This window comes from Mobula hypostoma, chromosome 1 (assembly GCF_963921235.1).
Source record: "Mobula hypostoma chromosome 1, sMobHyp1.1, whole genome shotgun sequence".
NCBI classification, from domain to species: Eukaryota; Metazoa; Chordata; class Chondrichthyes; order Myliobatiformes; family Myliobatidae; genus Mobula; species Mobula hypostoma.
In genome coordinates this window covers 4,368,114-4,383,121 of record NC_086097.1, presented here as the reverse complement: position 1 = coordinate 4,383,121, position 15,008 = coordinate 4,368,114, and the positions used below count along the sequence as shown (strand labels likewise).

Below are 15,008 nucleotides of genomic sequence, written 5' to 3'. Positions count from 1 at the left end.
TCCTGAGGCTCCTCTACCTTCTTCCTCATGGCAGCAGCAAGAAGAGAGCATGTCCTGGATGGTGGGTGGGTGGAAATGTACTTAGGCTGGTGTTAAATCTGTGGGTTAGGGATAGGGTTAGGGTTAATTATCTCGAAATAATTAAATAGGCAGTTTGAATAATTCAGTGCATGTTTATAGGCCTAAAACACAACAACACAGTTTTTGTAAGTTGTAAGATATTAATCATATATAGTAATAAAGTATTTGGAAAATCTATGAAACTTATAAATTGGATGTTTTTGTTATAAATCAAGTTTGATGCCTTTTTTTCCCTCTGTAGGTGATGCATAAGGCTGTGCTGGAAGTAGATGAGGAAGGAACAAAGGCTACTGCAGTTACAGGCATGCAAGCAATCCCACTGTCTCTTCCTGTTGAGTTTAAATGTAACAGACCTTTCTTGTTACTAATTGCTGATAACTATATCAGGAGTGTCGTGTTTGCTGGGAGAGTGATGAACCCCAGCATTTGATCACAGAGTCCACACCATCACAAAACTTGTGCATCTCCGGATGGAAAACAATGCAGTTACTTCTAACACTTAAACTTGTAACATTTAAATATTGGGAGCTGGCTAACATAATTTAGGTTTGCTTTATAATAGGTTAACACATCAGGCATTGATTGAAGAGATTTCAAGTCAAAGTAAACCCTTCAACAATATCCACATTAACAAAATATTTCAAATATAGACTTCCTGGTTGTTATGATTTGCTTAATACATATTTGATTGAATGACATGATTTATATTAAAGTAGAAATTGCACCTAATCTTTACTAGTCGAGTTTGTTATTGGTTTTACTTCAAAGTTCTTCTTCAACTTGCTCTTGTAGACATGTATTTCAAGAATAATAGTCACAGGAAGATTTCCAAATTGTATAAATGATCCATTTATCCTCAGGCACTCAGTAAAAAATGCAATAAACATAAGAGATTCTACAGATATTCAGAACCTTGAGCAACATGCACAAAACACACAAAATGCTGGAGAAACTTAACAGGTCAGGTAGTGTCTATGAAATGAATAAACAAATGTATATCTCAGGCCCAGGCGAAGTCAAGTGGCTGGGAAAGGTAAAAAGGAATCTGACAGGAGAGGAGAATGGACCATGGGAGAAAGAGAAGGAGGGTCACCAGGAAGAGATGAAGGCAGGTGAGAAGAAATAAGGGGCCAGAGATGGGAAAAGAAGAGAGGAGGAAGGATTTTTTTTTAACCGGAAAAAACGATGTTCATGCCATCAGGTTGAGGGCTACACAAACCAGTCAAGTCAAGTCTATTGTCATTTAATTATATACTTATATATAACATATATAACCATGTAATACCAGGGTGATTCATATGTTGGTGGCCTGAAGGAGAAGGAGTCAATTTTAGAGAAGCTAGCACATTTATTTTTCAACATAGTCCCCTCCTACATTTACACACTTAGTCCAGTGGTTGTCGAGCATACGGATTCCTTCTTTGTAGAAGTGGTCCACAGCAGGGGTGATTGATAAGTTCATGGTCCAATGTAGAAGGAGATGAGCTATACAGCTCTCATTATCTGCACATGCAGTTCAACACTTTCAGTGAAAATGCAGGAAGTTTGAAGTTTCTCCTCATCTGCTTCTACCTTAGGCCACGAAGTTATCAATCACCCCTGCTGTGGACCACTTTCTGGAGGTCCAAGACCCCGACTTCAAAAAGAAGGGATCCGTATGGTCCACGACTGCTGGACTAGGAGTGCAAATGTAGGAAAAATAAATGTGCTAGGTTTTCTAAAATTGACTCCTTCTACCTTAGGCCACGAACTTATCAATCACCCCTCATATATATAGCAATGAGACATTTCTTACAGGTTAGTACATATAACAGGGTAACATGAATTTAAGGATAAAATCTACAGATGAATCACACATAAATAACAAATTGAAGTGCATGAATATTAAATATTGTAAGGTACGGAACAGATTAACCAGTGACTCAGAATATGATGTGACAAGGAATTCAGAAGTCTAACTGCCCGGGGGAAGCAACTGATTCTCACCCAGACCCAGAGGAACATGAGGTATTGCTCCTCCATTCTGAGAGTGGCCTCATCAAGGTGAAAGAAGAGGACATGGATCGACCTATCAGAGTGAGAATGGGGATTGGAATTAAAATGGTCTCACTCTTGCAGATGAGTCATGCAGTGGTTAATGAAAGGAGAAAGGTTATTGCATTTTTGTTGAAAATGGAAGATGTGGTGAATCTGGAGTAGCAGAATATCTGTTGGAGGAAATCACTGGGAAACTCTGGCAGATCTTTTGTATAATTTTGTTAAAAAAAGGTTGAAAGAGTACAGAGAAAGTTTACAAGGATGTTGCTGGGACTGGAGGATCTGAGTTATAAGGGAAGATTGAATCTGTTAGGGCTTTATTCCTTGGAACCATAAAACCTTAAGGTATAGGAGAATAACTAAGCCATTTGGCCCATCGAGTCTACTCTGCCATTTGATCAGGGCTGATACATTTATCCTCTGCACTCCATCTCATGCCTTCCCCCCCGCAAATCTTCACACTCTAACCAATCAAGAATCTATTAAGCTCTGCCTTAAATATGCATAAAGACTTGGCCTCCACAGCTGTCAGTGGCAAAGAATTCCACAGATTCACCACTCTCTAACTAAAGAAATTCCTCCTCATCTCTGTTCTAAAAGGATGCCCCTCTAATCTGAGGCTGGGTCCTCTGATCCTAGACTCTCCCACCATAGGAAACATCCTTTCCACACCCACTCTATCAAGCCCTTTCAACATTTGATAGTTTCAATTAGGTCATCCCATATTCTTCTGGATTCTAGTGAATACAGGCCCAGATCCATCAAATGCTCATCATGTAACGAACCATTTCATCCTGGAATCATTTTCGTGAATCTTCTTTGAACCCTCTCCAGTTTCAGCACATCCTTTCTAAGGTAAGGGGCCTCACCAGTGCTTTATAATTTGCCAACATTACATCCTTGCTTTTATATTCCAGTTCTGTTGAAATGAATGTGAACATTGTATTTGCCTTCCTGACCACGGACTCAACCTGCAAATTTACCTTCAGGGAATCCCGCACAATGGCTCCCAAGTCCCTTTGCACCTCAGATTTTTGAATTTTCTCTCCATTTATGAAATAGTCTCCACTTTTATTTCTTCTACCAAAGTGCATGACCATACACTTTCTGACACTCTCTTAATGTGTCTAAGTCCTTCTTTCTGTAGCCTCTCTATTTCCTCAAAACCACTTACCCCTTCACCTGTCTCCGTATCATCGGTAAACTTTGCAACAAAGTCATCAATTCCATCAACCAAATTATTGACATTTAACATTAAAAGAATCAGTCCCAACACAGAACCCTGTGGAACACCACTAGTTATTGACAGCCAGCTAGGAAAGGCTCCCTTTATTCCCACTCTTTGCCTCCGACCAATCAGCCACTGCTTTATCCATGCTAGAATCTTTCCTGTAATATCATGGGCTTCTAATTTGCTAAGCAGCCTCATGTGTGGCACTTTGTCAAAGGCCTTTTGAAAATCTAGGAACACAACATCAACCAATTCTCTTTTGTCTATCCTGTTTGTTACTTCTTCAAAGAATTCCAACAGATTTGGAGGGCAAGATTTTCTCTTGAGGAAATCCTGCTATGGCCTTTGTCTCCAAGTACCCCGAAACCACATCCTTAACAATCGACTCCAACATTTTTCCAATCACTGAGATCAGACTATTTGGCCTATAGTTTCATGTTCCTGCCTCTTTCCCTGCTTGAAGAGTGGAGTACTGCTACTATGTCGACTCAGGCCTAGGGGACCAGCGTCGGGCAAAGAAGAGTAGGGTGGTATTCGCAATTTTCCAGTCTCCCGGAACTATTACAGAATCTGGTGAATGGAAGGTAGAAGATGGACGGGAGATTTGAGGTATACACAAGTATGAGGGATATATATATATAGTATAACTGCAAGCAGGCTTCTTCCACTGAGGTTGAGTGGGACTACAACTAGATGTCTTGGGTTAAGGGTGAAAGGTGAAAAGTTTAAGGGGAACATGAGGGAAAACTTCTTCAATCAGAGGATCCTGAGAATGTGGAATGAGTTGCCAGCACAAGTGGTGAATGCACACTTGGTTTCATCCTTACATGGATGGTAGGGCAATGGATGGCCATGGTCCAGGTGCAGGTTGAATTCAAATTCAAATTCAAGTTTAATTATCATTCAACCAGTCATGCATACAGCTGAGCGAAACAGCTTTCCTCTGAGGTCAAGGTACAAAACACACACAGCACATTCCAAATAGACAGCAAAATACACAATTCTACAATTTGATGGCGTAGTCCCCAGTATTGCACAGTCAAACATATGCACGCAATCCAGCCTGACATTCCATTGATTGAACACTGGAAGGTAGCACCGATGGGACAGGCCAGCCCCCAATTGAGTACGCATGCCAAACTACACTATCTCTGGCGTCTCCTCTCCAGAACTGCAGCTTGAGGCTTAGTCCTAGCTACAACTAAGGTCACACAGCTTCCCCACTGTGTGTTGCACCACCAAACAAGGAAAACAGGCCTGCGGCATCTTACGTTATCACTGTCCAAAAGGGTCTTGTGATCACAAGAGAAACGTCCAAGACAATCGCCCGCAGTTACCCTGCACGCCTCCTCTTTGTGCACCAACACCAATGCCTTTGATGGCTTCCTGTAGCAGGCAGCATCAATCTGTATGCAGTCCAGCACTTCCACCAGCTGATGGGTTAGACGTGCAATGCTCAAAGTTCCTGGAGTCCAGCATTGTCTTGCTATCATAAAAGACATTAACAAAGAAAAAAAAACCCTCGGTTGACCCCCAACAGGCCATTGCATCTTAACACTCTGCTTTCTTACTGGAAGTGATGGGAGTAGGCAGTTGAAATGGTTTGGCATGAACTAGATGGGCCAAAGGGTCTGCTTCTGTGCAGTACTTTCCCATGACTCAAAGACTCTAAAGATGTCATGCTGAATGAAATAGAAGTGAAGAAAAACAGCAGATTAGATTTATCTTATAATGTGTTTTTGCAAAGTTAGTAATAACAGTATGGCCTTTGTCCTTGTGCACGATTCCCTAAAGGTTAATTTGCAGGGTCAGTTTGTTGTAAGCAAGTCAAATACAATGTTAGCATTCATTTCGAGAAGACTGGAATATACAAACATAGAAAACTTATAGCACAGTGCAGGACCTTCAGCCCACAAAGCTGTGCCGAACATGTACTTTAGAAATTACCTAGGGTTACCCATAGCCCTCTATTTCACTGAGCTCCATGTACCTAACGAGGAGTCTCTTAAAAGACCTTATTGTATTCGCCTCCACCACCATTTCTGACAGCCCATTCCACACACTCACCACTCTCTGCATAAAAAACTTACCCCTGACATCTCCTCTGTACCTACTTCCAAGCACCTTAAAACTGTGCCCTCTCGTGCTAGCCATTCCAGCCCTGTGAAAAAGCCTCTGACTATCCACATGATCAATGCCTCTCACAGTCTTATACACCTCTATCAGATCACCTTTCATCCTCCACCATTCCAAGGAGAAAAGGTCGTGTTCACTCAGTCTCTTGCTGAGTCAGAGTGGGACGGCTTTGGCTCAACAGGCTTCAGCGAGAACAGGCAGAGGCCAGAGTAGGTTCCGGTAAGTTTTTTTTTGTCCAGATTGTCTAGCGTAGAGAGAATGCCAGGCAGGATGTTGGAATGCTCCTCTTGCAGGATGTGGGAAGTCAGGGAGTCCGGTGTCCCTGACAACGACACCTGCAAGAAGTGCATCCTGCTGCAGCTCCTGACAAACCGCGTTAGGGAACTGGAGCAGGAGCTGGATGACCTGCGGATCATTCGGGAGAATGAGGAGATTATAGATCGTAGCTACAGGGGGGTAGTTACGCCAAAGGAGCAGAGGACAGGAAATTGGGTCACTGTCAGGCGAGGGAAGAGGAAAGGGCAGGCAGAGCAGGGTTCCCCTGTGGCCATTCCCCTCAACAACAAGTATACCGCATTGGATACTGTTGGGGGGGATGGCTTACCTGGGACAAGCTGCAGTAGCCGGATCTCTGGCACTGAGTCTGGCTCTGCAGTGCAGAAGGGAGGGGGGAAAAGAGGAGAGCGGTAGTGACAGGGGACTCGATAGTTAGAGGTGCAGATAGGAGGTTCTGTGGTTGTGACAGAGAATCCAGGATGATTTGTTGCCTCCTGGGTGCCAGGGTCAAGGATGTCTCTGATCGATTGCATGACACTCTGAAGTGGGAGGGTGATCAGCCAGATGTCGTGGTGCACATCGTTACCAATGACATAGCAAGGAAGAGTGAGGAGGTCCTGGAGAGTGAGTATAGAGAGCTTGGTAGGAAGTTGAAAAGCAGGACCTCGAGAGTGGTAATCTCAGGATTGCTACCTGTGCCACGTGCCAGTGAGGGTAGGAATAGGATGCTCTGGAGGAGGAACAAGTGGCTGAGGAACTGGTGTAGGGGGCAGAGTTTCAGATTTCAGGATCATTGGGACCTCTTCTGGGGCAGGTGGGACCTGTACAAGAGAGACGGGTTACACTTGAGCTACAAGGGGACCAATATCCTTTCAGGGAAATTTGTTAGTGGTATTGGGGAGGCTTTAAACTAGATTTGCAGGGGGATGGGAACCAGAGTACCAGAGCTGACAGTGTGGCTGGGGTGAAAATAAATGATGTTAAAAGTTCAAGCAAATCCACTAATAGAAAGGTTGTGAGTGGTGGTAAAAATCTTCTGAGGTGTATATATTTCAATGCTAGGAGTATTGCGGGGAAAGCAGATGAGTTGGGGGCGTGGATTGACACGTGGAATTATGACGTTATAGCAATTAGTGAAACTTGGCTACAGGAGGGGCAGGACTGGCAGCTTAATATTCCAGGGTTCCAATGTTCCAGATGTGACAGAGGCAGAGGAATGAAAGGTGGGGGGTTAGCATTGCTTGTCAGGGAAAATGTTACAGCAGTACTCAGGCAGGACAGATTAGAGGGCTTGTCTACTGAGTCCTTATGGGTGGAGCTGAGAAACAGGAAAGGTATGGCCACATTAGCGGGATTGTATTACAGACCACCCAATAGTCAGCTAGAACTGGAAGCGCAAATCTGCACAGAGATAGCAGGCAACTGCAGGAAACATAAAGTTGTGGTGGTAGGGGATTTTAATTTTCCATACATTGATTGGGTCTCCCATACTGTTAGGGGTTTAGATGGGTTAGGGTTTGTAAAATGTGTTCAGGAAAGTTTTCTAAATCAATATATAGAGGGACCAACTAGAGGGGATGCAATATTGGATCTCCTGTTAGGAAACGAGTTAGGACAAGTGACAGAACTCTGTGTAGGGGAGCACTTTGGTTCCAGTGATCATAACACCATTAGTTTCAACTTGATCATGGACAAGGATAGATCTGGTCCTAGGGTTGAGGTTCTGAACTGGAAGAAGGCCAAATTTGAAGAAATTAGAAAAGGTCTAAAAAGTGTGGATTGGGACAGGTTGTTCTCTGGCAAGGATGTGATCGGTAAGTGGGAAGCCTTCAAAGGAGAAATTTGAGAGTGCAGAGCTTGTATGTTCCTGTCAGGATTAAAGGCAAAGTGAATAGGAATACGGAACCTTGGTTCTCAAGGGATATTGCAACTCTGATAAAGAAGAAGAGGGAGTTGTGTGAAATGTATAGGAAACAGGGAGTAAATCAGGTGCTTGAGGAGTATAAGAAGAGCAAGAAAATACTTAAGAAAGAAATCGGGAGGTCTAAAAGACATGAGGTTGCCTTGGCAGTCAAAGTGAAGGATAATCCAAAGAGCTTTTACAGGTATATTAAGAGCAAAAGGATTGTAAGGGATGAAATTGGTCCTCTTGAAGATCAGAGTGGTCAGCTATGTGCGGAACCAAAGGAAATGGGGGAGATCTTAAATAGGTTTTTTGCGTCTGTATTTACTAAGGAAACTGGCATGAAGTCTATGGAATTAAAGGAAACAAGTAGTGAGATCATGGAAACTGTACAGATCGAAAAGGAGGAGGTCCTTGCTGTCTTGAGGAAAATTAAAGTGGATAAATCCCCAGGACCTGACAGGGTGTTCCCTCAGACCTTGAAGGAGACTAGTGTTGAAATTGCAGGGGCCCTGGCAGAAATATTTAAAATGTCGCTGTCTACAGGTGAGGTGCCGGATGATTCCGTTGTTTAAAAAAGGATCGAAAAGTAATCCGGGAAATTATAGGCCAGTAAGTTTAATGTCGGTAGTAGGTAAGTTATTGGAGGGAGTACTAACAGACAGAATCTACAAGCATTTGGATAGGCAGGGACTTATTAGGGAGAGTCAACATGGTTTTGTGCGTGGTAGGTCATGTTTGACCAATCTACTGGAGTTTTTCAAGGAGGTTACCAGGAAAGTGGATGAAGGGAAGGCAGTGGATGTTGTCTACATGGACGTCAGTAAGGCCTTTGACAAGGTCCCGCATGGGAGGTTAATTAGGAAAATTCAGTCGCTAGGTATACATGGAGAGGTGTTAAATTGGATTAGATATTGGCTCAATGGAAGAAGTCAAAGAGTGGTAATAGAGAATTGCTTCTCAGAGTGGAGGCCTGTGTCTAGTGGTGTGCCACAGGGATCAGTGCTGGGTCCATTGTTATTTGTCATCTATATCAATGATCTGGATGATAATGTGGTAAATTAGATCAGCAAATTTGCTGATGATACAAAGATTGGAGGTGTAGTAGAAAGTGAGGAAGATTTTCAGAGTCTGCAGACGGACTTGGACCAGCTGGAAAAATGGGCTGAAAAATGGCAGATGGAGTTTAATACAGACAAGTGTGAGGTATTGCACTTTGGAAGGACAAACCAACGTAGAACATACAGGGTAAATGGTAAGGAACTGAGGAGTGCAGTAGAACAGAGGGATCTGGGAATACAGACACAAAATTCCCTAAAAGTGGCGTCACAGGTAGATAGGGTCATAAAGAGAGCTTTTGGTACATTGGCCTTTATTAATCAAAGTACTGAATATAAGAGCTGGAATGTTATGATGAGGTTGTATAAGGCATTGGTGAGGCCGAATCTGGAGTATTGTGTTCAGTTTTGGTCACCAAGTTACAGGAAGGATATTAATAAGGTTGAAAGAGTGCAGAAAAGGTTTACAAGGATGTTGCCAGAACTTGAGAAACTCAGTTACAGAGAAAGGTTGAATAGGTTAGGACTTTATTCCCTGGAACGTAGAAGAACGAGGGGAGATTTGATAGAGGTATATAAAATTATGATGGGTATAGATAGAGTGAATGCAAGCAGGCTTTTTCCACTGAGGCAAGGGGAGAAAAAAACCAGAGGACATGGGTTCAGGGTGAGGAGGGAAAATGTTTAAAGGGAACATTGGGGGGGCTTCTTCACACAGAGAGTGGTGGGAGTATGCAATGAGCTGCCAGACGAGGCGATAAATGCAGGTTCTTTTTTAAGATTTAAGAATAAATTGGACAGATACATGGATGAGAGGAGTATGGAAGGATATGGTCCATGTGCAGGTCAGTGGGACTAGGCAGAAAATGGTTCGGCACAGACAAGAAGGGCCAAAAGGCCTGTTTCTGTGCTATAGTTTTTCTATGGTTTCTAATTAGTTTCTATGGTTTCTATTCTCGTAAGGTATGCTCCCCAATCCAGGCACAGCCGTGTAAATCTTCTCTGCACCCTTTCTATAGTTTCTACATCCTTCCTGTTCTAAGGTGACCTGAACTGAGCACAGTACTCTAAGTGGGGTCTGACCAGGATCCTATATAGCTGTAACTATAAAAGCAAGGCTGTAATGCTGAAGCTTTATCAGGCATTGGCATCATAATGTTGGAGTATTGTGAGAGGTTCTGGGCCCCTTCATTTTCTACACTTGCCTCCTGTAGCGTCTGAGGGTACACATTGTCAGGCCCTGGGACTCTATCCACACTAAATTAGCCTCAATACAGCAAACTCCTCCTCCTCTATAATCTGTATGGGGCCCAAGACCTTGCCGCTGCTTTGCCTCAGTACTATGGACTGTTTGTCCATCTCCCAAGTAAACTCCATTTAAGATCTCCCCTATCTCTTTTGACTCCATGCATGGATTACCATGCTGATTATCCAGAGGACCAATTTTGCCCCTTGCAATCCTTTTGCTCTTAGTATATCTGTAGAAGCCCTTAGGATTCTCCCTCACCTTCTCTGGCTAGGGCAATTTCATGCCTTCCTTTAGCCCTCCTGATCTCCTTCTGAAATGTTCTCTTGCATTTCTTATAGAATCATAGACTCAAGAGTCATAGAGAAGTACAGAACAGAAACAGGCCATTCAGTCCACGTGGTCTGTACTGAACCATTTACACTGCCTACTTCCATCGACCTGCACCACGATCATAGCCTTCCATACCCCATCCATCCATCCATGTACCTATCCAAACTTCTCTTAAATGTTGAAGTCGAGCTCACATGCACCATTTGTGTTGGAAGCTCATTCCACACTCTTACGACCCTCTGAGCAAAGAAATTTTCCCACTTAAACCTTTCACCTTTCACCCTTAACCCATCACTTCTGGTTAGAGTCCTACCCAACCTCAGTGGAAAAAGCTTGCTTGCATTTACCCTGTCTATATTGCACATAATTTTGAATACCTCTATCAAATCTCCTCTCAATCTTCTAAGTTTTAAGTTTTAAGGTATACAGATTCAATCTTTCCACATTACTCAGGCCCTCCAGACCTAGCAACATCTTTGTAAATTTCCTCTGTACTCTTTCAACCATCTTTACATATTTCCTGCAGATAAGTGACCAAAACTGCACACAATACTCCAAATTAGTCCTCACCAACATCTTATAGAACTTCAACATACCATCCCAAATCATTTACTTTGATTTATGAAGGCCAATGCATGAAAAGCTTTCTTTATGAACCTATCTACATGTGATGCCACTTTCAACAATTTATGGACCTGTATTCCCAGATTTGTTTGTTCTACCACACTCCTCAGTCCCCTACCGTTCACTGTGTACCATCGACCCTGGTTGGTCCTACTGAAGTACAAAACCTCGCATTTGTCTGTATTAAGTTCCATCTGCCATTTTTCAGCCCATTTTTCCAGCTGATGCAGATCCCTCTCCAAACTATGATAAACTTCCTCACTGTCCAGTACACACCCAATCCTGGTGTCATCCACACATTTTCTGATCGATTTAACAACATTATCATCCAAATTATTGATATAGATAATAAGTAACAAAGAACTCAACACCAATCCCCACAGCCCATTACTAATCACAAGCCTTCAATCCGAGAGGCAACTGATACCACTCTCTGACTTTTCCCACAGAGACAATGTTTAATCTAATTTACTACCTCATCCTGAATGCCAAGTGACAGAACCTTCTTGACCAACCTCCCACGTGGGACCCTGTCAAATGCCTTGCCAAAGCCCATGTAGACAACATCCATTGCCTTGCATTCATCTACTTTCCTGAAAAAACTTCCTCAAAAATCTCTATAAGATTGGTTAGACATGACCTATCACGTGTGAAGTCATGCTGATGATGCTTAATCAGTCTATGTCTATCCAAATACTTGTATATCCAGTTCATTAGAATACTTTCCAATAAGTTTCCCACAATGGATGTCAGACTCAGTGGTCTATAATTTCCCGGTTTATGTTTAGAGCCTTTTTTTAAACATTTCAGCCCAGGGAAAAAGCCTCTGACTATCCACACAATCAATGTCTCTCATCATCTTATACACCTCTATCAGGTAAACTCTCTTCCTCTGCCACTCCAAGGAGAAAAGGCCGCATTCACTCAACCTATTCTCATAAGGCATCACACATCAAAGTTGCTGGTGAACGCAGCAGGCCAGGCAGCATCTGTAGGAAGAGGTGCAGTCGACGTCGACTGCACCTCTTCCTACAGATGCTGCCTGGCCTGCTGCGTTCACCAGCAACTTTGATGTGTGTTGCTTGAATTTCCAGCATCTTCAGAATTCCTGTTGTTTGCTCATAAGGCATGCTCCCTAATCCAGGTAACATCCTTGTCAATCTCCTCTGCACACTTTCTGAAGTTTCCACATCCTTCCTGTAGTGAGGCGACCAGAACTGAGCACAGTACTCCAAGTGGGGTCTGACCAGGGTCCGATATAGCTGCAATATTACCTCTCGGCTTTTAAACATAATCACACAGTTGATGAAGGCCAATACACCATATGCCTTCTTAACCACAGAGTCAACCTAAGCAGCAGCTTTGAGTGCCCGATGGACATGGACCTCAAGATCCCTCTGATCCTCTACACTGCCAAGAGTCTTACCATTAATTCTGTCATCATATTTGACCTACCAAAATGAACCACCTCACACTTATCTGGGTTGAGCTCCATCTGCCACTTTCTCAGCCCAGTTTTGCATCCTATCGATGTCCCGCTGTAACCTCTGACAGCCCTCCACACCATCCACAACACCCCTATCTTGTGTGTCATCCGCAAATTTACTAACCCATCCCTCCACTTCCTCATCCAAGTCATTTATAAAAATCACAAAGAGAAGGGGTCCAAGAACAGATCCTTGAGGCACACCACTGGTCACAGAGAGACTTGACACCTGACCAGGTTCATTTCCAATACCAGATCAAGTACAGCCTCTCCTCTTGTAGGCTTATCTACATATTGTGTCAGGAAGTCATCCTGAACACACCAAACTACACCCCATCTAAAACCTTTGAGATACCGATCAACATTTGGGAAATCAAAATCTCCCACCACGACAACCCTGTTGTTATGTCACCTTTCCAGAATCTGTCTCCCTATCTGCTCCTCAATGTCCCTGTTACTATTGGGTGGTCTATAAAAAACATCCAGTAGAGTTATTGACCCTTCCTGGTTCTAACTTTCTGCTTGATCATGTTTAAAAAACCAGAATCCCAGAATACTGAGCTGCAGGTCCTGCCCTTCCTGCATCCAAGTCTCAGTAATGGCCACAATATCGTAATTCCAGGTGTTTTAGATTATGAGGACACACAGTCCTCTTTTACTGTATGCATTAAGAAATGATACAATACTCCTCCAGTGTGATATCACAGAAACACAAGACAGACCAAGACTGGAAAACTAACAAAAACCACATAATTATAACATATTTTTGACGATACAAATTTGCTGATGATACAAAGATTGGAGGTGTAGTGGACAGTGAGGAAGGTTTTCAAAGCTTGCAGAGGGACTTGGACCAGCTGGAAAAATGGGCTGAAAAATGGCAGATGGAATTTAACACAGACAAGTGTGAGGTATTGCACTTTGGAAGGACAAACCAACGTAGAACGTATAGGGTTAATGGTAAGGCACTGAGGAGTGCAGTTGAACAGAGGGATCTGGGAATACAGATACAAAATTCTCTAAAAGTGGCATCACAGGTAGATAGGGTCATAAAGAGAGCATTTGGTACATTGGCCTTTATTAATCAAAGTATTGAGTATAAGAGCTGGAATGTTATGATGAGGTTGTATAAGGCATTGGTGAGGCCGAATCTGGAGTATTGTGTTCAGTTTTGGTCACCAAGTTACAGGAAGGATATTAATAAGGTTGAAAGAGTGCAAAGAAGGTTTACAAGGATGTTGCCGGGACTTGAGAAACTCAGTTACAGAGAAAGGTTGAATAGGTTAGGACCTTATTCCCTGGAGCGTAGAAGAATGAGGGGAGATTTGATAGAGGTATATAAAATTATGATGGGTATAGGTAGAGTGAATGCAAGCAGGCTTTTTCCACTGAGGCAAGGGGAGAAAAAAACCAGAGGACATGGGTTAAGGGTGAGGGGAGAAAAGTTTAAAGGGAACATTAGCGGAGGCTTCTTCACACAGAGAGTGGTGAGAGTATGGAATGAGCTGCCAGACGAGGTGGTAAATACGGGTTCTTCTTTAACATTTAAGAATAAATTGGACAGATACATGGATGGGAGGTGTATGGAGGGATATGGTGTGTGTGCAGGTCAGTGGGACTAGGCAGAAAATGGTTCGGCACAGCCAAGAAGGGCCAAAAGGCCTGTTTCTGTGCTGTAGTTTTTCTATGGTTTCTATGGTTTCTATCTAGTTACAACAGTGCAACAATACCATAACTTGATGAGGAGCAGGCCATGGGCACAGTAAAAAAGTTCAAAGTCTCTCAAAAGTCCCACATATCATGCAGATGGAAGAAGGAAGAAAACGCTCCCTGCCGTGCCCGACCACAGTCCGACTCTGCGTCGTCCAAAAACTTCGGGCCTCCGACACCGAGTACCGAGCACCATCTCTGCCGAATGCTTCGACCCCAGCCTCGGTTACCAGCAGCAGGCAAAGCCGGGGATTTTGGGGCCTTTTCTTCCGGAGATTCTCGATCGCACAGTAGCAGCAGCAGCGATCCGGGCATTTCAGAAGTTTCTCCAGGTGTTCCTCTGTGCTTCTCACATCTGTCTCCATCAAATCAGAACTGTGCACGGCATCTGACTTACAAATACGATATCATTTCACAGGAGAGCTGCGTGCGCTGCGTCGTGCCACCATCTTCTCCTCCCGCCTCCCATGACCCATGCACTGAGCTGATCCACCTTTCCAATGATATTTCTTATATTGAAATACACCCAGCTCAGGACACTAGTCACGCCGTGCTCAACTTTTTTATTCCTGACTTTGTGTGAAGACTTACCAACATCTGCCTCCATAACCTCTCCACTAACTGTTCTATCACTCTGTTTCCCATCCCCCTGCAACTCAAATTTTAACTCCACTGTGCAGCATTAGCAAACTTTTCCACTAGGATATTAGTCCCCCTCCAGTTCAAGTCCAAACCATCCCTTCTGTAAAGGTACCATTTTCCCTGGAAGAGCCCAATGATCCAAAAATCTTATGCCCTCCCTCCTACACCAACTCCTTAGCCACGTGTTAAACTGTATAATCTTCCTAGTTCTGGCCTCACTAGCATGTGGCACAGGGGTAATAATG

The 15,008-nt window shown here is 43.4% G+C and overlaps 1 protein-coding gene across 1 annotated transcript in view; it reads left to right on the top strand.

The window, feature by feature from the left end:
- LOC134344142 (alpha-1-antiproteinase-like) overlaps positions 1-827 on the top strand; it is a 96,975-nt gene extending 96,148 nt beyond the window's left edge. Inside the window, exon 5 of the mRNA XM_063043461.1 lies at positions 323-827. Within this exon, the coding sequence (XP_062899531.1) occupies positions 323-511 (189 nt within the window). The 3' untranslated portion in view covers positions 512-827. The remainder of the gene's footprint in view (positions 1-322) is intronic.
- Positions 828-15,008: the final 14,181 nt, after the last annotated feature.